Genomic DNA, 24,856 nt, shown 5'->3' with positions numbered 1-24,856 from the left:
ACTGGGGACAGCTGTACTTGTGAGACATTGGGGTGGTCAGGTGTCACCGGTGTGTGTTTCCGTTTCTTTGGGATTCTGAAGGGCACCCTGGACATGACTGGACTGGTAAGTGGTGCGGGCTCATCTGAAACATCACCCATCAAAGGTGGATCATGTGCATGTGGGGGTCTGCTCTCTGGGGACGTGCTGAAATCTGCTTGATGCTTGCTCTGGCCCTGCCTTCTGCCCTCTGCATCATTTGTAATGGGGGATGCAACAACAGTATACTCCTTCCTCTGCTTCACCGGGGTGTGGATGGGAGTAGAGGTATGGGGGGCCTCCACCTCTGACACATATGTTTTACGTTCCTTCACCAACACCAGCTTCAGGGGATGCATGAGTGATGGATGTCTGTCCTTGGTGGATGTCCTGTCCATGGGAGACGCCTTGGCCCTGGGAGGAGCCTGCTCCCTGGGAGGTGCCTTGGCTGTGGGAGATGTCATGTCTTTGGAATGTGCCTTTTCTGTGGGCGGTGCTCTGTCCCTGGGAGGTGCCCTGTCCATTGAAGGTACCCTGTCCCTTGTAGGGGCCCTGTCCTTGGGAGGTGCCCTGTCCTTGGGAGGTGCCCTGTCCTTTGTAGGGGCCTGGTCCTTGGGAGGTGCCCTGTCCTTGGGAGGTGCCCTGTCCTTGGGAGTTGCCCTGTCCTTTGTAGGGGCCTGGTCCTTGGGAGGTACCTGCTCCTTGGGAGGAGCCGTGTCCGTGGGTGGTGTCCTGTCCTTTGCGGATGCCCTGTCCTTGGTCTGTGCCTTGTCCATGAGATGTGCCTTGCCCTTGTGAGTACCTTTTGAGGGGTGACTCACCGCCGTGGAACGGCAGTGGGTACCGGTATCTGCATGGCGGGCCCCTGGACTGAATGGGCAAGGGCGGTTCGTCATCACCGGGGAACGGCGGTGGGTACCGCTATCTACATGGAGGGACATACCAACTGCCATTTCACAATGTAAATTTAAATGTTGCGGAAAGCCTGCCCCGTCCCTGCGGTATGCGTGAACCTCCAACGCGGTGCCAGAAACTGGGTGCATTTGAAAGATGCACCCTAGCGGCAGCGCACGCATGACCATGCCGGTGTGTCCCCGCCATGGCACTCTATTCAACTGCCAAAGGGAAACGCATTCGTGGAGGCTGAATGCAAGTTTTGTATTTGCGGCAGGCGTGCACTGCCAGCGCGAGGCCAATTACTGCATAGTAAGGCACACATTCCATTTTGGCAAGGGGACATGGGTGGCTGAGCAGGTACATGGTACCTGCCAACGCATCATGCTGTGGCGAGGGCGCTGTTCAAAGGTGTCCATTGGCCACCATGATCATGCAACAGGGCAGTGCAAACATTGCAAGTTACCCACCCAGACCAGTGCTGAGTGCACATGCCAGGCCAGTGCACATCTGTGACAATGTAGTGATGTGGTGGCTCACATGTAAAATGGGTTGTTGGTTAACATTTACACAGTTCAGTGTTACCATGGACCTGCAGATTGTGTTACATGTGAGTCTGTGCAACGACATGTGATGATGTGATGGATGCACTATTAATTGTTTTGCTGTGTGATGTATGCCTGATGGATTGCCCTCTCATGTGTACTTGTCCAGCCTATGCAAGTCTAGTCAGAGGTGCATGACCTCATGGACTGTGTATTTATGTATTGGCATGGTGCAGCACAAAAATTGGGGCCTGTGGGGATGCAGATCCACACATGAGGTGTATGTTGCACAATCAAGGCTGTCTGTGCTACATGTGGAAACGTGCCTTTGTGCATACACATGGCTGTGACATCATTGTGGGGATGTCAATGTGTGGTAAGTCTACAGGTGTGCCATTGTTGTGTGCCAGGGCCAACCCACATGTAGTCTGTGGTAACATCACTGGTGATGTCAGTTATTGTTATTGCTGTGTCTGTCATGATCACAAATGTGGTACGGCTGTGTTGTGTTTACAATTGACATGTGCTCCCATCCTAGGAAGGCTCCGAATGTGCACGGTCCATACACTATGCTGGAGGGCATTGTGGACGACGAGGTGATACACAGATTCCGCTTGGACCGTCCCACATTGCAGATCCTGGTTGCCCAACTGGAGCCCCACCTGCAGCCACGCAGGGAATATCCCGGGGCAATCACACCAACGGCCAAGGTGATGGCGGCACTTCACTTCTTCGCTACTGGCACTTTCCAGCACACAATTGGTACAGCAGGGGAATGTCCCAACCCATGTTTAGTGTGGTACTGCGTGATGTCCTGGCAGCCATGATGCTGTTTAATATATACATTTTCCAGGGGCAGCAGAATTGCCAGCTGTGAAGGCTGATTTCTACGCTCTGGGCACACATATTGGTCTGGTTCCACCACAGGCACGTGAACACATTTATCGTAATAGGAAGCATTACCACTCCATCAACGTCCAAGTAGTGTGCCAGGCCAATCAGATCATCTTGCTTGTATGTGCCAGATTTCCAGGCTCTGCACATGACTCCCACATCATGGGGAGCAGCATTGTGCCCCGACTGATGGCGAATATGCATCCGGAACGTGGCTGGCTTGTTGGTGAGTTGTAAGTCTCAAACACTGTGTTGTATGTGTGCCATGCTGACCCCCACCACAGTGGTAATGTTGGATGAGCCTGTCCACCTCTCCCATAGGTGACTCTGCGTATCCGAACCACCCATGGTTGTTGAGCCCATTCCGGAATCCCACTACCCCAGGCGAACAGCGATATAATGTGGCACATGGCAAGACACGTCGGGTGGTGGAACGCACATTCGGGCTGCTGAAGTCAAGGTTCCGCTGCCTGGACAAGACCGGAGGGGCCCTGCCTTACTCACCCGCAAAGGTTTGCAAAATCGAGGTTGCCTGCTACATGCTCCACAACCTGGCCCTGTGCAAGAGGATCCCCCTGATCTTGGACCCTGCAGACCAACAAGTGGCTCCGCATGCTATCCCGCCCGTGTCCAGTGATGATGATAGTGGAGAGGAGGAAGGTGTGGACCAGAGAAGTCAGCTCTTTGAGCGCTACTTCCCTTGAAGGTGGGTGTCAACGTACGGTGTTGACATGATATGCAAGAGGGGTGGTTGGTGATGATGTCTGGATGTGTGTTGTGACTGCTGCCTGTGGTTGGCTCCGTGCTGGTTGCAAATGTGTGTGGGACATGGTAGTCATGAACGGCTCACGAATGGGTATGTTGTGACTGGTGCAAATTGTGGAGTGGATAAATAGCACAGCCGTGAAATGCTGTGTGGTGTGAAGGCTGTGATGCAGTCTCCTGACATGTGTATGTTGTTCTCTTGTTCTCCCTAGGTCGCTTAATTTTCACCATGAGTACAGACAGGCATTTCTCCTTGGACATGGTAACATTTACATCACTGTACACCCTGTGATTAAAACATGGAGTACACACAGACATGAGTGTTTCAAGGGTGTTTATTTACAATGATGGCAGTGTTGGTGGAGTGCATAGTTATAAGATGGGGGGGTGGGGATCAGTAAGTTGAAAGTCATGGAGGATGAGAACATCGTGTAGAACCCATTTTGTTGTGGGAACCCAGTAGAACAGATATATGCGATGGCCTGGCGGTGTGGGGGAGGATAGTCAGCAGAGTGAATCACAGGCTCAGGGTATGGTGAAGTCCGCGCCGGCTCCTCGTCTGATGGCTGGCTGGTGCTTTGCCACTGGTTTCACCTGGCTGTTTCCTCGGACGTCCCCTCTGTATTTTGGCCGGAGGGGGGACTACTGTGGGGGCGGCTTGCTCGGGGGACACAACCCTCTCTGTGGCCTCAGGGGATGTTTGTGGAATGACATCCTGCAGGCCACTGGGGGGAGGGGGAGGTGGTATATGGCCTGCAGGCTGCTCCCTCCGAGACGCTGCTTGCTGCCCCATGATGTCCACCAGATGTGCCAGCCTGTTGTCGATGGAGCTCAACAGCTGCCGGTGCTCCAGTGTGTCTTGACGTGCCTGTTCCTGTGCACACTCATATACGTCCACAACCCTGTTGATGGCATCCAGGGCCTCTGCACCACAATTGGGTGGGTGTTGCTGGCCACCTGCCCTTGCACCTGCCCACCTGTCGGGAACCTGTTGCCTCACCTGGGTCGTAGCCCGGATACTCTCCCTGCTCTCCTGGGATGTGGATTGTGTTTCATTGTCCAATGGGTCTGGGAGGGTGGCATAGGGAAGACTTGTTGCAGTGGTGGTGGTGGTGGTAGTGGCAGTACAGGTCCCGACAGCAGGGACCACTGTTGGTGTTGTGGTCAAAGTGGTGGTGACAGCAATATCCTGGGACCATGAAGGCACTGGCGACACTGGTGTACTGGCTTCATCCACAGCATCCGAGGCGCCAAGGTCATCTGCTCCACAGAGTCCATGGTCTGAGGGGGTGCCTGGTGTTGCCGGCTGCTGACATTTCCTGCCAGTTCACGATCACCTGTTGTACAAAGGATAGAGAGTCATTGATGTGTACTGCACAGGTTGGTTGTTGTGACAATTGGGATGTCATGTCATGCAGCACAAGATTGACAAACTCATCAAATTTTTGTGGTACACAGTACTGGGCATCATGATGGGTTAGGGTAGCATACGCCACTTGGCTAGGTGTCATACTGTGCTGGCTCCTCACCCAGGTACACCCTCCCTGTGAAGATGGCTACCTACCTGTTACTTTGGTGAGGCTAGCACATGGTGGAGGGATTCCAACTTGCTGGGCTGTGGGTGAACGGGGCCTGTTGGGAGTTGTAGTGCTGGCCCCTCACCCAGGTACACCCCTCCCTGTGAAGATGACTACCTACCTGTTACTTTGGTGAGAGGGGTTGCGTTGCTAGCACATGGTGGAGGGACTCCATCTTGCTGGGTTGTGGGTGAAGGGGGCCTGTTGGGAGTTGTTGTGCTGGCCCCTCACCGAGGTACACCCCTCCCTGTGAAGATGGCTACCTACCTGTTACTTTGGTGAGGCTAGCACATGGTGGAGGGACTCTGTCTTGCTGGGCTTTGGGTGAAGGGGGCCTGTTGGGAGTTGTAGTGTTAGCCCCTCACCCAGGTACACCCCTCCCTGTGAAGATGGCTACCTACCTGTTACTTTGGTGAGAGGGGTTGCATTGCTAGTACATGGTGGAGGGACTCCATCTTGCTGGGCTGTGGGTGAAGGGGGCCTGTTGGGAGTTGTTGTGCTGGCCCTTCAACCAGGTACACCCCTCCCTGTGAAGATGGCTACCTACCTGTTACTTTGGTGCGGCTAGCACATGGTGGAGGGACTCCATCTTGCTGTGCTGTGGGTGAAGGGGGCCTGTTGAGAGTTGTAGTGCTGGCCCCTCACCCAGGTACACCCCTCCCTGTGAAGTTGGCTACCTACCTGTTACTTTGGTGAGGCTAGCACATGGTGGAGGGACTCCGTCTTGCTGGGCTGTGGGTGAAGGGGGCCTGTTTGGAGTTGCAGTGCTGGCCCCTCACCCAGGTACGCCTCTCCCTGTGAAGATGAATACCTACCTGTTACTTTGGTGAGGCTAGCACATGGTGGAGGCACTCCGTCTTGCTGGGTTGTGGGTGAAGGGGGCCTGTTGGGAGTTGTAGTGCTGGCCCCTCACCCAGGTACACCCCTCCCTGTGAAGATGGCTACCTACCTGTTACTTTGGTGAGAGGGGTTGCATTGCTAGCACATGGTGGAGGGACTCCGTCTTGTTGGGCTGTGGGTGAAGGGGGCCTGTTGGTAGTTGTAGTGCTGGCCCCTCACCCAGGTACGCCTCTCCCTGTGAAGATGAATACCTACCTGTTACTTTGGTGAGGCTAGCACATGGTGGAGGCACTCCGTCTTGCTGTGCTGTGGGTGAAGGGGGCCTGTTGGGAGTTGTTGTGCTGGCCCTTCAACCAGGTACACCCCTCCCTGTGAAGATGGCTACCTACCTGTTACTTTGGTGAGGCTAGCACATGGTGGAGGGACTCCATCTTGCTGGGCTGTGGGTGAACAGGGCCTGTTGGGAGTTGTAGTGCTGGCCCCTCACCCAGGTACACCCCTCCCTGTGAAGATGGCTACCTACCTGTTACTTTGGTGAGAGGGGTTGCATTGCTAGCACATGGTGGAGGGCCTCCGTCTTGTTGGGCTGTGGGTGAAGGGGGCCTGTTGGTAGTTGTAGTGCTGGCCCCTCACCCAGGTACACCCCTCCCTGTAAAGATGGCTACCTACCTGTTACTTTTGTGAGAGGGGTTGCATTGCTAGCACATGGTAGAGGGACTCCATCTTGCTGGGCTGTGGGTGAAGGGGACCTGTTGGGAGTTGTTGTGCTGGCCCCTCAACCAGGTACCCCCTCCCTGTGAAGATGGCTACCTACCTGTTACTTTGGTGAGGCTAGCACATGGTGGAGGGACTCCATCTTGCTGTGCTGTGGGTGAAGGGGGCCTGTTGGGAGTTGTAGTGTTGGCCCCTCACCCAGGTACACCCCTCCCTGTGAAGATGGCTACCTACCTGTTACTTTGGTGAGGCTAGCACATGGTGGAGGGACTCTGTCTTGCTGGGCTGTGGGAGAAGGGGGCCTGTTGGGAGTTTTAGTGTTGGCCCCTCACCCAGGTACACCCCTCCCTGTGAAGATGGCTACCTACCTGTTACTTTGGTGAGAGGGGTTGCATTGCTAGCACATGGTGGAGGGACTCCATCATGCTGGGCTGTGGGTGGAGGGGGCATGTTGGGAGTTGTTGTGCTGGCCCTTCAACCAGGTACACACCTCCCTGTGAAGATGGCTACCTACCTGTTACTTTGGTGAGGCTAGCACATGGTGGAGGGACTCCATCTTGCTGTGCTGTGGGTCAAGGGGGCCTGTTGGGAGTTGTAGTGCTGGCCCCTCACCCAGGTACACCCCTCCCTGTGAAGTTGGCTACCTACCTGTTACTTTGGTGAGGCTAGCACATGGTGGAGGGACTCCGTCTTGCTGGGCTGTGGGTGAAGGGGGCCTGTTGGGAGTTGTAGTGCTGGCCTCTCACCCAGGTACACCCCTCCCTGTGAAGATGAATACCTACCTGTTACTTTGGTGAGGCTAGCACATGGTGGAGGGACTCCGTCTTGCTGGGCTGTGGGTGAAGGGGGCCTGTTGGGAGTTGTAGTGCTGGCCCCTCACCCAGATACACCCCTCCCTGTGAAGATGGCTACCTACCTGTTACTTTGGTGAGAGGGGTTGCATTGCTAGCGCATGGTAGAGGGACTCCATCTTGCTGTGCTGTGGGTGAAGGGGACCTGTTGGGAGTTGTTGTGCTGGCCCTTCAACCAGGTACACCCCTCCCTGTGAAGATGGCTACCTACCTGTTACTTTGGTGAGGCTAGCACATGGTGGAGGGACTCCATCTTGCTGGGCTGTGGGTGAACAGGGCCTGTTGGGAGTTGTAGTGCTGGCCCCTCACCCAGGTACACCCCTCCCTGTGAAGATGGCTACCTACCTGTTACTTTAGTGAGGCTAGCACATGGTGGAGGGACTCAGTCTTGCTGGGCTGTGGGTGAAGAAGGCCTGTTGGGAGTTGTAGTGCTGGCCCCTCAACCAGGAACACCCCTCCCTGTGAAGATGGCTACCTACCTGTTACTTTGGTGAGGCTAACACATGGTGGAGGGACTCCATCTTGCTGGGCTGTGGGTGAAGGGGGCCTGTTAGGAGTTGTTGTGCTGGCCCCTCAACTAGGTACACCCCTCCCTGTGAAGATGGCTACCTACCTGTTACTTTGGTGAAGCTATCACATGGTGGAGGGACTCCATCTTGCTGGGCTGTTGGTAAAGGGGGCCTGTTGGGAGTTGAAGTGCTGGCTGCTTAGCCACATGTGACCCAGGAAATGGTGGTTGCTCCGTGTGTGGGTGGTCATGGTGGATGCATTTTGGCCCTGACATTCACACATTTTGATTTATGTGTGCTCAACATGCATGGTGTGGGGCCTAGGCGGAGTATCTTAGCATTTGTGAAAGGCAGTACTTGGCATTGTGATTGTGGTCATTAGGTTGTACTTACCAACCTCCACTCTCTCAGATATTCCTTCCAGGCTCTCCGGGTGCAGTATTCCAAGCACCTTCTCCTCCCATTCAGTGTATGGTATTGGCTGGATGGGACTGCCGGCGCCAGTACGCTCGGCCCGCTCTCGGTTCTTGGCTCTGATTGACTTCACCTTTGCCTTGAGGTCGTGCCACCGCCTCTGGATGTCTCTTTTGTTGCGTGGCACGGTCCCTGATGCGTTCACCCTGGTGACTATCCTTTCCCAGATTATGGTTTTGTTGGCCAGTGTGGTCTGTTGTACAAGGGTTCCAAACAGGTTGGGTTCTACACGTATAATCTCATCCACCATGACTTTCAGCTCACACTCTGTGAATTTAGGCTGTTTCTTGTGGGCCATGGTGTAAAGTAAAGTAAAGTAAAGTCCACATTTGTAAAGCGCACAATCACCCGTAAGGGTCTCTAGGCGCTGGAGGGCCGTTGGGAAGATTAAGCGAGCTATTGCCCAGAGTCACATGGTGCTGGGCTAACCTGCTGCCGGAGCCGGGGATCGAACCGTGGTCCCCAGATTCCAGCGTCAGTCGCCCTGGCCGCGGCGCCACACCTCTCCCTGGTGTGTGCTGTGCAGGGTGTTGGGGGTGCAGGTGTGTGGTTTGTTGGGATGGTGTTGTGGTGGATGGTGAGGTGTGTGTGTTGATGTGCAGGTTGTTGTGTGGCTATTGGTGTATGTGGTGCTGTGCTCTGCTGTGTGCCTCTTCCTCTCAGTTCTGCTGTGATGCAAAGGATTGTGGGGATGGGAGGGGCTCCTTTTATTTTCTTCTTTGTGGCTGTGTCCCAATGGTATCTTGCAGTCAGGTATGTTGTGGGTGTGGACCCTTGCCTGTCAGGTGTTCCACCATGGGGGGGTGTTTTTGATGTGGGTTATTGGGGGAGGGGTGTGTTCATGGTAGGTTTGGGTCCTGATTTGCTGGATTGCATGGTACCGTGCAGCCGCCATTTTTTTTGCGGTCAGACCGCCGCGGGGGATTAGCTTTGGCCCTTCCACTGTTACTTACATTTGTCGATGTTATTTTCCGCGACAGTCGTGGAGGGGGAATCTTTATGTTGCCCTGGCGGTGTTATCCTAATCGTGCGGCCGGTCACTCCGCTGCACTGTTGGCGGTTGGGCCTGTTACCGCGGCCACTCCGTCCACGGCGGTCGTTTTTTTCAATGGTTCGATCCACGGTCGGCGGTCTTTGGTGGCATCGCTCCGCCGCGGATGGGTTTTCTATGCTTCCGTCCGTGGTCGGCGGTCTTTGAGGACATCCGTCCGCCACGGTCGGGTTTTGCTAGAGGGGAATCCTAATTGCACCGCCGGTTTCGCCATGGTGCGGTCAGACGGTCAATTCCCGCGGGACTGGCGGTCAGGACGCTTTCCGTCCACCATCCTAATCGGCCCCTACGTTTTTTAACTGCTACTTCCTCGAACATGGTTTATTAGCGCATACAAAAGTGTAGCACATATAATTACGGCCTTTTTTATAGTACCAAATAAGCAGAAGCATACAACTTTTAATGGACTCTTCAAACTCACATACAAGTTGGTAAATTTGGTATTTGCAATGGTTTCTCAATTGTATTTATTAAAAACCTGGCGTAGCCCGCGCTGAAACATCATTATACTTAAGGCCATAATGCACCTTTGTTGTACATTTTACCACAAGTAGACTTATTGCAAATTACAATTAAAAGGCACTTTTGGACAGCATATTAAATCTGTCTAATTGTTAACAAGCATTTGCAATGCAATAGGTCTCGCATTAGAAAGTTTGAGCTATTGGTATTGTAAATTAGACATTTTTTATTTATGTGTTGGTTTTGAAAATAGCGAATTTAATAGCTTTGTCATTTACATTGCCAATAGTTATAACTTTCGCAAATGTGACACCTATAGCATTTGTAATGCAATATGTGTTGTATTTACGTGACTTAGATGTATTAATGTTACAAATAACAATGGCTTTTCATTTTTTTTTTATAATTAATACTTAAATAAAAGTTTTTGTAATTTATAATGGCAATAGCTTAAACTTTTGTAAATAACTTTTGTGAAGATTATGTGTATTTTATTGTGACGAAAATCCAAGAACAGAAGTGAAATATTAACATCTTTTTGTGACATTTGTAATAAAGCTTGAAACATTGATAGAACATATTTGAACCAGTTTTTGTTGAATGGTTGCACAGATTGATGCTGTGGTGGCGACGAGTGATGTTGTGGTGGCGACGAGTAATGCGGTGGCGTTCAGTGATGCTGTGGTAGCGCATAGTGATGTTGTGGTGCCCCTGAGTGATGCTGTGGTGGTGCTAAGTGATGCTGTGGTGATGCGATAGATAGAGTGAGCGCGATAGATGACTAGACTGAGGGCGATAGATAGATAAAGGGAGGGCGATAGATAGATAGAGGGAGGGCGATAGATAGAGTGAGGGAGATAGATAGATAGATAGATAGATAGATAGATAGATAGATAGATAGATAGATAGATAGATAGATAGATAGATAGATAGATAGATAGATAGATAGATAGATAGATAGATAGATAGATAGATAAATAGATAGAGTGAGGGCGATAGATAGATAGATAGATGGATAGATAGATAGATAGAGTGATGGCGATAGAGTGAGTGCCATAGATAGATAGATAGATAGAGTGAGGGCGATGGATAGATAGATAGATAGATAGATAGATAGATAGATAGATAGATAGATAGATAGATAGATAGATAGATAGATAGATAGATAGATAGACAGACAGACAGACAGATAGATAGATAGATAGATAGATAGATAGATAGATAGATAGATAGATAGATAGATAGATAGATAGATAGATAGATAGATAGATAGATAGATAGATAGATAGATAGATAGATAGATAGATAGAGTGAGGGTGATAGATAGATAGAGGGTGATAGATAGAGTGAGGGTGATAGATAGATAGAGGGTGATAGATAGAGTGAGGGTGATAGATAGATAGAGGGTGATAGATAGAGTGAGGGTGATAGATACATAGATAGAGTGAGGGCTATAGAGTGAGGTTTATAGATAGATAGAGTGAGGGCGATAGATAGAATGAATGAAATGAAATGAAATGAAAAGGGGTTTTGTAAAGCGCAACTGCTGCCCTAAGGCGTCCAGGCGCTGAGAAGAGAGGATAGTGCCCATTGATGTCATTGCTTTGAGAACATTTAAGTGGAGAAAAGAAAAGTTTTTAGCTGTTTACGGAAGGATGATAGGTTGGGATTGGATCTTAGGTGTATAGGGAGTGAGTTCCATAACTTGGCCGCGTTGAACATGAAGGAAGATAGAGGGCGATAGATAGATAGAGGGCGATAGATAGATAGATAGAGGGCGATAGATAGATAGATAGAGTGAGGGCGATAGATAGAGTGAGGGTTATAGATAGATAGAGTGAGGGCAATAGAGAGATAGAGTGAGGGCGATGTGTTGCATTCAGTAGAGTGTAATTATGTGGTGTGTAATTATGTGGCACTGAGTGGTATTGTTTGGAGTGTATGTTGTATTGAGTAGGGTGTGATTGTGTGGCGTGTAATTATGTGGCACTGAGTAGTATTGTTTGGAGTGTATGTTGCATTGAGTGCAGTGTAATTATGTGGTCTGTACTTATGTGGCACTGAGTGGTTTTTGCAGTGTATGTTGCTTTGAGCGCAGTGTAATTATGTAGCATATTTAGTTATGCAGCACAATATCCTTTGGCTAAACACTTATAAGGTCTCAAAAGCGAGATCTATTGGGTATGCCAATGCTTGTTTAGTCTTTCCACTGTCATCCATGCCTTCAATATGGATAGGATCAGCAACACAAGATGCTATGCTGTAAAGTGCGCTATAAAGGGTCCTTGAACACCAGACCAACTCATTGTGCTACTGCAAAAAAATACCAGGTAGTTCTGTGCAAGGGTGAGTGCTATGGTGTTGGGCCCAGAAGCATAGTTTGCACCGCAAATGTTTTACAAACTAGACCTGAACTCATCACCAAGGCAAATGCACGAGGGTAGACCACACTTATTTAAATGATTTCCTTATATTATCCCTGCTGCCACGGAAACTCTACTGGCTCCCAGAGATGGAACTTAAGTTCAAGGTGTTAGCATCATTTTCTACGCCTTTCAAGATGTGAACTCAACTCCAGAACCCATTCAAAAGCTTGTCACTCACTACAGGCCAGCATGGACCCACTAATTTAGTAGTGACAAATTGATCTTCCTACCGAAAACCAAACGAAAGCCTAGATAAATAAACATGGAGACAAAACGATCAAAGTACTTGGACTCTGCTAAACACGGAAAAGCTCAGAAGAAAGCTGAAATCATCTGAATTCAAGGAAAATCGTCAAAGCATCCCTTAGACTATACAGGACAACTCCCCCCTTTGACAGAGGGACTGGGGACCGTATTTCTAATGATGTGGACATCTTCCATGACAACCCTATGGAATGGGGCCACCTGCAGCATATGAAAGTGTTTGTGACTCTGAAAAGTCCCACCTACCTAAAACCTTGCTCCAGGATACCGGTTAAGAGGAATATTTTCACTAGCACGTGCCGCAGTGCAATTGAAATGAATTTACATCAAGAAATTAGGTCACGATGTACGAAGCCCAGGTTGCACACTATAGCGTGCAAATTTCATTATGACTTGTGTGTGACTCGGGCTTCTTTTTGTGATCTGACTGATGTAATAATCAGTTGCATCACAAAATGTGGATTCATAGAAAGTCCCAAGACTTGCTTTATGATTATTAAAGAGGCAGGAAGAATTCTGCAACCCTCCTGAGAATGCCTGCAAAACGCAGGGATGGATGCATGCGAGATGCAACAGAAGTGCATCTGTACATTTGTATTAATTCTAGGTGAATATTATTCTTAACACCATCGATGCTCATGACGAGCTGAGCTCGTCATGAGGCACGGCGCTCCGGTGCTCATGACGAGCTCAGCTCGTCATGAGCCGTGGAACGCTCGCATGCGGGGATAATTCCCCTGCTGTGCTGAGCGTTCCACGGGAACGGGTGGGCTCATGACGAGCTCAGCTCGTCATGAGCACACGAGCGCCGTACCTCATGATGAGCTCAGCTCGTCATGAGCATGGGGAGCTGTGCGCCCCCCCCCCCCGCCCCCCAGCACAGCTGGGGAATTACCCCCGCACGGAAGGGATTAAACAAGTAGTGTTGTTCATTTCTAAAGCTAGCAGTGGCTTGGAATGTCCGTGCCCACACTTATCAACACACTTTGTTATCTAGTGCCCATTTGATGGCGGCCCCTGCTTTTAACATGTGCAAATTATTAAAAGCCACACTTGGCAGGCCATGGGATGTTCAGTGGCATGGGTGTGGGACAGTACAGCACTTTTGACAGCAGAATGCGGAGGGAGGCTCACGTGCCAGCACCACCGGTTTAGGAAAACAGGCTTGAAGCAGAGACGTAACACAGCAGCCCATCCCCCACCTTCAGCCGAATGCCTGTGATAATCCCAGAGATATGGGAGAGTCAAGGGCCCCCGGGAGGAAGGGCGCGCGTGAGAGCTTTGTGTCAGTGCGGGCACAAAGTAAATAATTTCCCAACCAGCCAAAGTGCACTGCACTTCCAATTATTTAAGCAGACTGTGTCTCCAATGTTCTATTTAAGCAATAGTGTACAAGGACAGTGCGTATTAAAGGAGGAGAGCAAGGAGATGACTGGGAACGTGGGGAAGAGAACGGACCAAGGATGTGGCTGGGCACTGGGAGGCGTAGTCTTAATGGGAGTGAATGCATAAACTAAGCACAGACCTGGTAGCACACTTATTGGGCAATGGACGCCTCGCACTACACTAGCTCGGCAGTGGTAGCCACGCCTCTCTCCTGAAGATTTGGCCAAGAGAAGTTTCCTGACACCATCCAGCCTTCTACTCACGAACTGCTAGTCACGAACAGGCAGAAACATCGATTGCACTTACCCAAACACATTTCAGGCTTATACTTTTCAGGAAAAGTTGCATGTTTAAAGCCACAGATTACATTTCTAATGAAATTGCACTACAGCACCGGCCCTGATGTAATATTGACGGCCGCCGAGCAGCACGCTAGCAGCAGAAAGTCTTTTAGGTGCTTACGCAACACGTAGCTAAACTAATTATTTGCAGTGAAAGGATCCCATACCCTCGGCAGGCTCCAAGGGATCAGTAATGTAATGTAATGTAATGTAATGTAATGAGATTTCTAGAGCGCATGGCTGCCCGTGAGCGTCCCAGCGCTAATAGATGCATCAGATGGAATTAGGCGAGTGCGGAGCAGATGGTTACGGGAACAACCAGGTCTTTAGAAGCCTTCGGAACGGCAACAGATTGTGTTGGGCCCGCAGGTCAAGCGGGAGGGTGTTCCACAATTTGGACGCTTGAAAGCGCCGACCTCCGGAGCGTGCTTTCTTGATCCTGGGGATTTGAGTTAGATGAGCGTTCGAGGAACGGAGAGTTCTGGACGTGGTATAAGGGACAACCAGGTCCTTAAGGATTGGCGGGGCTTTCCCATGAAGGATTTTGTGGGTGAGGCACAGGGCCTTGAAATGCACCCTTTGCACCACGGGCAACCAGTGTAATGTTCTAATCGCTGGTTTAGCTGAACAGCGAATCTTGGTGTCCGTAAGAATCCTAGCCGCAGCGTTTTGCACAACCTGTAGCCTGGCTGTGACTTTCTTTGGTGCGCCAAGATATAGGGCATTTCCGTAGTCCAGTCTGGACAGGATAAGACCCTGTAAAAGCAGCTTTCTTGACTGAAAGTGGAGCAGGGGGAGGATCTTGCGGGTGGTGCGAAGTAGACCAAGACAGGTTCCAGCCGTTTTTCTTGCCTGGGTGTTTAGGGTAAGGTTGTGATCGAGCCAAATCCCCAAACTTTTGATTTTGGTTTTGGGGGTTGGGGGCGGGCCCATGCATGGGGGCCACAGAGATTCTGGGCGAAAGTGGGACTGATTACCCATCACCATTATCTCTGTTTTGTCGCCGTTGAGTTTTAAATGGGATGAGTTCATCCAGCTGACTATGTCCCCCAGGCAGGAGTACAGATCGATAGTGGGATTATCCAGCCGGCTTAGGGAGACAACCAACTGGGTGTCATCCGCGTAGGTCAGGAGTTTAATACCATACGGGATGACAATCCTTTCCAGGGGCGACATATACACGTTGAAGAGCGTCGGGCTCAGAGATGAGCCCTGAGGCACTCCGCAACGTATAGGGGTCTCCCTGGAGGTGTAGTCACCCTCCGCCACCTGGAAGGTTCGTTGTGGAGATAAGATTTTAGCCACGCCAGTGCTGACCCTGAAATACCCAGGTCTCTTAGCCGCTGAGCCAAGATGCTGTGGTTAACGGTGTCGAATGCCGCGCTGAGGTCCAGAAGGATCAGTGAGAGCCGGACTGCGGAGTCGCTCATTAGCGACCCTCAAATGTCAGACACCGGGAGGAAAGGAGAGGCCTGACAGGGAAGGAGAGACAGCGACACAGAGACCTGGAAGGGAGAGGCACGAAAAAGACAGCGAGGTACAATGATGGAAGAGGTGGCAACGTGAGAAAGGCAGCGGGCACAAAGAGGGGAGAGGGCGCGAGGTAGACGGGGACCGCAGGTTAGAGATAGGAAATTAGGGAAGGCTCGTGAGAGAGAAGGATTGAGTTGGTTGCCTGGGCTTGGAGGGGACTGACGACTCCAACGTGCGTGTGTTCGGGGGGGGTAAAATAAGTGTTGCGTAAATCTGGGACTACTTTAAAGAGAAGAAGTGGCTTTGTGTACTGTGTGGGGGTATGCATGTATCTGGGTTGTGTTTGTGACAGTAACTAAAGAGGGGCGCCGAAAATGTGTATTGGAGGGGTGTTCTGCCAAGCTAGTTGTGACACACAGAATAGATGTAAAGTGCGTGTCTGCAAAGTGAGGTAGCATATCTTCTGCGGCCGCGAAATTAAACTAGCTCAATCAGAACAACACTTACAAACAGCGTAAATAACTGGTGCATTTTACAGGCCAAAAGAATTTGTAAAGAGTTAGAATAATGTAAACCGCACTTACCAGAACATCTTGAGGAGTGCAGAACCGATGTCACTACCTTATATCCCCTCGTAGCAGACACTTACCCTGTGACTCACCGAAAAAAAATAGTTTGACCTAAAAATGAGACGAGACACAGGAAGCCAGGCAGGGCTGCCTGGGACTGCCTGCTTGAGGGCGGGGCCACCAGCACAGACAGGAAGCATATGGGAGCCTACCCGGCGCTCCTGTGACGATGAGGGAGCCAGCGTGTTACACCAGCGGTGCTCCCTTGCTAAGGGAGAGCCCCGCCTGCAGCTGGGCCTGGACCGCTGGCGCCAGGAGTATGGGGAGAGAAGCAGAGGGTGCTCGAGGCTCATTGTCGGTGCCTGCCCCCGCCGCCTACCAAGCCCATGCAGCCGCCACCACCGCTGGACGAGAGGAGCCCGAGAGACCCGGTGAGTGGGATGGGGGGGCTGTGTGTGTGTGCGTGAGCCCTTGAGTGGGGTGGGGTTGTGTGCTTGTGTGGCTGTGTGTGTGCGCATGGGCCCATGAGTGGGGTGGGAGGTGTGCGTGCGTGGCTGTGTGTGTGCGCATGAGCCCGTGAGTGGGGTGGGGGTGTGTGCGTGCGTGGCTGTGTTTATGCGCGCGTGAGCCCGTGAGTGGGGTGGGGGGGTGTGCGTGTGTGGCTGTGTGTGTGCGCGTGAGCCCGTGAGTGGGGGTGTGTGTGCGTGCGTGTGTGTATGTGTTATCCACTTCCTGGCAATGTGGGACAGGAGATGTGCACGACGTGTGGGTGAATGTGCGCGCTCACATGGGAGAATCCCCTGCACGTGCCCATCCCCTGTCTCACATTCCCAGGAAGTGGATGACAAAAGATGCTTTGCTGGATGCAGTGCTTCGCACTGCTTACACCAGCTCGACCTAAAAATGACTTACAAAAACATCTAGTATGACAATTGATAAAAAGGTCTTTCAGATTTAAGGAAGTCTAAATGCAGATTGCAACTTTGTTGTAAGTCTATACTGACCAAAGGTCAAAAACGGGTACCCAGAGTCCCCAAAAAATAAACGAGGAGACACACTGTGTAAAGATGGATTGTGTACACCAACAAAACTTGCCTGCATGGTAGGGATTGTGAAGAATCCTCTTCCAATCTGTAACCATACTTTGTTGCCATTGTCAGATGTTCGGTTAGTTTGTGTTGGATGTTGTTCAATCTACCTAAGATAGTGTCAAGATAGAGTAGTCATTATGAATGCATGGTGCTTGGATAGGAGGTCATTCAAAGAGCAGTGTCTGGGCCGAGAGCTTCAACAGAGCTTGCTCCATAATCTTGAGTCATGTGCAGACGGCAAAGGCCATAATCCACTTTTACACATCACTTACACAAGGCAGCAAATGTCTCTTTTCCATTGCTTTCTATTCTTTCTGAACAGTTTCCATAGTGTGGCATACCGATGCACTGGTGAACTATTAACCATTCCTCTTAGGTGACCACCTCACTCCATATCATTACGGACACTCTCTGCAACACTGAACTTTACACCTCTGAATCATTAATTTCAGGCGTCTTGGTCTACTTAGTTCTACACAGCTAGAACACCCAGAATGCATTAGGCTAACAAATAAAAGTCCACAGCTGGATACGGTGTCCATAATGACCTGGAGTGGGGGGGGGGGGGGGGGGTCATCCTAGTGGACTCTGTGAGGGTCATCACCAACTCCTGGTAGCAGGATATCCTCACCCTAAACCATTGCTAATGAGCTCAGGGGGTCCCATATCTTTAAAAATACACCCTTGTTGCTTGACATGTTTATCAAGCATCACTAAAGAACCAAATCAGGGACATGTTCCTACCTCAAAAATCTAAGCTGTAATAAAAATCAAGCACATGGGAGCCATTTGGGTTAACTCATAACGCCGGATATTTTAATTATGAGTATGAATATTATAACTATAGGTAAGAACACAAAAGTGGAGTAGCCTATCGATAAAAAATGGTGGAATAAAAGAGTTTATGAGTATAAACCCAAAGCTTTCATAAAGCTTCGATGCCACATTTTGAATCATTGCGGTATCCAAAACCACTGATTCATAACCTTCCTGTCGGCCGAAGTTAACAACAGTTCTGCACAGAGCTTTGCCGATTCCTTGTCCCCGGTGTTCCTTGCTCACCGACAGCCGCAGTAGCTCCACTGTGGTCTCTCCATCACGAGAGCTGTATGGCCGGGCGGCCGCCATGCCAACAACTTTCCCATTGGACTCTGCCACCCAAAAACAAGCTCTTCTCCTCTGAATGTAATATTTTTGTATGTCAAGCATATCCTCTTTCAGGATACGTTGGATGTAGTTACTGAAGGTATAGTCTGCGCCCCACCACACAAATGACAGCGTTCCACATAAGGCAGCAGTCGCACACAATGTGGCTTGCAGACCAGAAATATATGAGCGCTGGAAGCCCATCAGGATCGCAATGTAGACCCCCAGCAGGAAAAGCTTGGTTCGTGGAAGGGTCAAGACATACTTTCTGAAAGGGGGAATGTACTCTTTAAGTCCGTTTGCAAACAATTTCCGCACAGTCAGGTGATCGGTGTCCTTGTATACTCGTATGTGGTAGTCAGCCATCTTGTAACAGTATGTTGTGCTTAATGAAAGAGAAAAAGATAGAACAAAATTAATAACAGTTAAAGGTTACAGTTAAGAAGACCGAGCAATAGCAATGACATCAAAAGGCTTAAAGAGATAGAAGTATTTGTGATATAGTGCATCAAATAATTGTTTTCAGGCACATGGGAGGATGGACCACTGGGAGCCGTGAGTTTACTGTCCTTTTCTCCTATTTGATGTATCTTTCTTCTTACAATCTTTCTAATCTCCTTTACATCCTGATATCTTTCTTTATGGCAATCTTTAGTTTTTTTCTTCACATTCTTCTTTCCTTCACTCTAATTTTTTCTACCTCTTACCTATTTTTAGATCTGGCAATAGTAAAGACATTTTGTTTAAAAATATATATATTTATGTATAATATACTTATTTAAAGGGGCTTTCAGCTGTCTGTCTTAATCCATTGGTCTGCGGGTGTGTCATTCACATTTTGCCTGACATCCCACTTTAGCCACTGGATAGCTTCACTTTGAGTAAGTGCATTCCACTCTTTCACAAGGAGCCCATCTGCACACAAGCTAGTTCCATTCAGTGCCTGTTTATTTTTTATTTCTTACTTCGGTGTTGCCTTTGTCTCTAAAGTCGGATGAGAAAGCAGGATACTTTATAACAGCCCTCCCTGTTAAACCTCTTTCATGATTGATTGCTGAATTAATTCTTCTTGATTGTACCCTTTTCAATTTGGTCTATATAAAACTCCTTTGTATATTTACAATAAGATATTCCTGTGTTGTTTTCTTTCTGGTTTTTCTGTTACATTTATTAAAGGTTTTGATTTTTGAATGTTGGCTCACGATCTGATTAGACTCAACCACCAAGTAATTACATTATAATGTAATTGAAGTCATATTTCTCAAACAAAATCCCTTGTAGTCACCCTGACTTGACATTATTTACAAGGTAGCGTTAAGCCACGTAAGTGGCCTAATGCTGCCTAGGAAATAAGACTTTGCCGCCATCGCCACCATAACGCCAGAAAAAGTGACGTTGTGGTGGCGATAAGGGTTTAAACATATGTCCCAATGTCTCCTGCTTATGGCACAAATTCTTTTGGAGTAGCCTTTTATTATCTATCCTATTGCTGCTATCAAAGCATCGGAATGGGATGTCAGAAGAAGAACTGAAGAGTGTAATCCTGTTGTGTAGTTCCAATAAATACATAGGATCTCTGTGTTTAGCCAACATAAACTAAGAGATTGGTGTCTAGAGTATTTCCAGACAGCCCCAAAGGATATGTTAGTCTTTATACCCGCTAGCTCTCGCTCACAGTGCCACTATAAGCCCCATAACCTTACCAAGGAGCAAATAGTTCTAGCAACTATCGAACATGACAACACTTGATCCTTCAGGTATCCTGGAAACAGTACAGTACTTTTTGCTCAGTCACTCATGTTCACTTAGTCTCAAAGAGGTACACAGAATAAACAGAGGGGATGTTTTCAATAAGCATTGAACCAGCATCATTCTAGCAAAAAACATGTTTGCTGCGACAACCATTAGACGGAAACAGATGTATAAGATTACAAGCATCAACAGAGTAAAGAAAAGGTAGAATTGTGCCATAGTGCTAAAACAGTGAATATATGCTGGCATAGAGATACATACCAGTAATAGAGCGTACTCCTACTATGCGAAAACTATCTAAGTGTACCTAGCATGTAGGTGGGAGTAGAGACAAGAATCCCCTAGGAAAGATCCAACCCCATTACCTGATGCGAGAGAACAAAAGACCCAATCTTGGTCTCGAGTTGAAAACCCTGCAAGGGATGTCAGACCACTGATGCATAAATATCAACTCCCTATACTTAAACGGGTAAGAACATAAAATATATATAAACAAAAATATATGTAAAAAAATGTAATTATACAAAAATCTATTTTTATATATATATTTATATAAAATAAAATAATAAATTTTAAATATGTTAAATACAAATAATATAAAAAATGAAGTAGCTTTATTATAAATTTAGCCAAATATAACAAATAAACGTAATTAAAAAAGTTCAGCACAGATACATAATAATTAGTATATATATTTACTTTCAAACAATTAATAAACTATTCATTTTTATTTTTTTCATAATGTTAAAATGATATAAAAATGTACACACAAAAAATATATATGTATGTAAAATATTAAAAGGCACACAACCACTGGAGGTGAATAATGGGCAGGAATTGAAAACGACAAGTTCCGGCGTGCATTAAAGCTGACTCTACCAAGAATGGCACACCGGAGGCCAATTGATTAATTAATGTAGCATGCAGGGAACTGTGGGTATGTACAAAGGAGATGTGCATCTTTAACCTGCCTCTGATGAAAGAGCATGAGCTGAAACGCGTTAGGCTAATGGACATTCAAAGCGGAGCTTTAATCCTGTTCCTTTGCAAATAAAAGACTGTAAACCTACCGGCTGGAGAAGTGTATCTCTAATGCAGGGACATCTTTGTTTGAATACTCACACGCGGTGGGTCCAGCCGTGGGAGGTCGCACCGCCTTTGAAAATTGTGAAGGGATCGTCAGATCTAAACTTATAGGGACAAGGATGGCGCAGCCGGTAGTTAAATGTCACTGACCATGTCAAGAGTGATATAATATGTGATGTCATCAGCAGTGCATTGCGGGGGCCCGAGTTATAGTAGGTTCAACTAATTATAACAACCAAATTTCTCTGGTTTTGTACAAGTGAAATGTCCAACTAACTATAACGTCCCTAAAACCTGTGTTTTTTTCTGTGAAATTCTAAGGTTTTCTAAATGCTAATTTCTAACTATAACGTCCCTGAAACCTATGTTTTTTTCAGTGAATTTCAAAGTTTTTTAAATACTAATTTCTTACTATAACGTCCCTGAAACCTATGTTTTTTTCAGTAAATTTCAAAGGTTTTTTAAATACTAATTTCTAACGATAACGTCCCTGAAACCTATGTTTTTTCAGTGAATTTCTAAGGTTTTTTAAATGCTACTTTCTATCTATAAAATCCCTGAAACCTGTGTTTTTTTCAGTGAATTTCTAAGGTTTTTTAAATGCTAATATATAACTACACCTAGATAGGTGAGACATGTGCAGAAAGAGAAAGAAAGGCGCAGAAAGAAGCACGAGAAGTGCAGAAAGAAGCAAGAGAAGTACAGAAAAAGGCAAGAAAAGTGCATAAAAAATCAAGAGCGGTGCAAAAGAGGAAGAAAGGTGCATAAAGAAGCATGAGAAGTGATGAAAGAGGCAAGAGAGTTGCAGAAATAAGCAAGAGAAGTGCAGAAAGAGACACGAGGGGTGCAGAAAGAGGCAAGAGTGGAGTAGAAAGCCAAGAGAGGTGCACATAGAGGCAAGAGAGGTAAAGTCAGAGGGATGAGAGGTACAGAAAGAAGAAAGAAGGGTACAGAAAGAGGCAAGAGAGGTACAGAAAAAGACAAGACTGGTGCAGAAAGAGGCAAGAGAGGTACAGAAAGAGACAAGACTGGTGCAGAAGAGTAGGGCCAGACAGGGAACAGAAACCGGACCTAGCACACCCCTCAACCGCCCCTCCCTGGGGTGAGGGGGAGTACAGCCGAGCAGTTTGCGAGGGCCAGTTTCGGCCGATTTTGTTACAGGGGGCTGATATTTCTGACCCCTGGTAAGAAAAACAGCCCCCCAGGGGCCCAACACCGTCCCTCACCCTAGCGGCCCACCTGGGAAACACCTAGTGCCCTCTATTGCCAATACGGACATGAGAAAAAGGCAAGAGAGGTGTAGAAAGAGGCAAGAGAGGTACAGAAAGAGGCAAGAGAGATGCAGAAAGATGCAAGAGAGGTGCAGAAAGAGGCAAGAGAGGAGCAAAAAGAGGTAAGAGGTGTAGAAAGAGTCAAGAGAGGTAAAGAAAGTGGAAGAAAGGTGCAGGAAGAAGCAAGTGAGCTGAAAAAAAGAGGTAAGAGAAGAGCAAAAAGAGTCCAGAGAGGTGCAACAAGAGGGAAGAGAGGTGCAGAAAGAAGAATACATGTTCAGAAAGAGGCAACAGAGGTGCAGAAAGAGGCAGGGGAGGTGCGGAAAGAAGAGAGTGAGCTGCAGAAAGAGGCAAGAGAGGTACAGAAAGAGGCAGGAGAGATACAGAAATAAGAGAGTGAGTCAGAAAGAACCAAGAGAAGTGCAGAAAGAGTGATACTTGAATTCAAATGCATTGATGTGCAAATGTTGCAGTACAATAACACCAAGCAGGCACACATGAAATTACAAAGATATCGACTAGTCTGCACCACAGGCACCTTAATTGGGAAATCGTAGTGTGCAGTCACCAATTCCTCTCCTTATGTCACTGTTCCCATTGAATGTATTGCTGCCCGAAGCTGTCTAGGTCAGATAAGCTCTTTATTTCAAGTTGGGCCCTTAGGATACAGCAACAGCAGGGCGGTCTAGTCCCGGCTCAATCCACCATCCGACTATCACTATCTCCCAGCTCCACTCCACACCACACTGTTCACTCTCACCAATCCACTCTATACATTCCAGACACAAGCTCATACATACAGAGAATGAGAACAACATTTCCAAGTTGGAAAAAACATTCAGGCAGAGAGGTTGTTACCTTAAAAACTTTATTTCTGCAGTGTAGATAACAAAAATTCAATGTGTTGATTTAGTGTTTTTGTCTTTATTTACATACAACCTGCAACAATGTTATGTTATGTTATGTTAAAATGCGTTTATATAGCGCACGGCTACTCTAAAAGAGTGTCCCGGCGCTTTCCACAACAGCTACAGTGTAAAACATAACACAGAAAACAGATCCCAAAAGCAGGAAAAAGAAAAACCACCTAAACAGAAAGATTAAAAAGCCAGGTTTTCAGGTTCCTTCTAAATTGAAGCAAATTGGGAGTGCTGCGAAGTACCAGTGGGAGCGAGTTCCACAACTGGGAGGCCTTGAGGCTAAAAGAACGCCCCCCGTACGAGCCTTCCTCACCCGTGGGACCACAACAGTAAAGAGGGATTCAGAGCGAAGAGAGCGGGCAGGACGATAAAACACCAATCTCTTCTGTAGATATCCCGCACCTGAGCCAAACAGAGCTTTGTGCACCAGCGTCAGGGCTTTAAACATAATCCGTTTACGGATCGGCAGCCAATGCAACGTCTGCAGCAGCCCAGAAGCCCGTGTTCGTCTATGCAGACCAAAGATCGCACGGGCTGCGGAGTTCTGTGCCACCTGCAGGCGCTGAACCAGATAGTCTGGTAAACCTAGAAAGAGAGCATTGGCATAATCGAGCCTAGACCCGATTAGCGCCTGCACTGTAATCCGTCTGTGCTCCGCAGATAGTAAAGGGAGAAACTTGCGGAGCATTTTCAGAATACCGAAACAGGTGCCGGCCAGGCCGAGAACATGCGCTCTCAACGAGAGCTTGTTGTCAAGCCTAACACCGAGGTTCATGGCAACCTGGGAGGACTGCACCGGAGGGCACATAGCGGCCGGCCACCACTGCCGCCATTCGGGATCGATGGCACAGCCGAAGAATAAAACCTCCGACTTGCTGGAGTTGGCCTTCAGGCTATTACGCTGGAACCAGCCGAAGACCATATCCAGACAGTCCCGAATTCTCTCCCCCTCAAATGGCTGATCTTTGCCACATGTGAAGAGGAGTTGCGTGTCGTCGGCGTAGGACACGATCTGGGCTCCGTAAGCCTCCACCACAGCCGCCAGAGGGGACATAAAGATGTTGAACAATGTCGGGCTCAACACAGATCCCTGTGGAACCCCGCCTCCCAAAGGCGGCATCTCGGCGGAGCTCTGGGACACCCAGACCGTCTGGCGGCGGCCTTCCAGAAAAGATGTAAACCATCTGAACACCGTCCCCCTTAGGCCGATGTCATAAAGCCTGGCGAGAAGCGCCTCATGGGGGACGGTGTCGAAGGCCGCCGACAGGTCCAACATGACTAACATGGCCTTGCCACCCACATCCAAGGTCTCCCTGATGATCTCCGAGACCTCCACCAACGCTGTTTCCGTACTGAAATTCGGACGGAAACCGGATTGGGATGGATGGAGCAAATTGTTGGATTCAAGAAAGCTCGACAAGACGCCATGGACATGTTTCTCCGTGATCTTAGCCAGAGCCGGGAGTAGTGAAATTGGCCTGTAATTGGCCAACACCTCGGCATCAAGACCAGGCTTTTTCAGGAGGGGGATCACCAT

The 24,856-nt window shown here is 48.6% G+C and overlaps 1 protein-coding gene across 1 annotated transcript in view; it reads right to left on the bottom strand.

Annotated features, from left to right (window-relative positions):
• Positions 1 to 17,956: 17,956 nt before the first annotated feature.
• The window catches only part of LOC144819231 (putative N-acetyltransferase camello), a 120,297-nt gene continuing 113,397 nt past the window's right edge, over positions 17,957 to 24,856 (bottom strand). The window contains exon 3 of the mRNA XM_078677199.1: positions 17,957 to 18,675. Within this exon, the coding sequence (XP_078533325.1) occupies positions 17,961 to 18,675 (715 nt within the window). The 3' untranslated portion in view covers positions 17,957 to 17,960. The remainder of the gene's footprint in view (positions 18,676 to 24,856) is intronic.

Source organism: Lissotriton helveticus, chromosome 2_1, assembly GCF_964261635.1.
Source record: "Lissotriton helveticus chromosome 2_1, aLisHel1.1, whole genome shotgun sequence".
NCBI classification, from domain to species: domain Eukaryota; kingdom Metazoa; phylum Chordata; class Amphibia; order Caudata; family Salamandridae; genus Lissotriton; species Lissotriton helveticus.
This window is presented reverse-complemented; position numbering and strand designations above follow the sequence as displayed.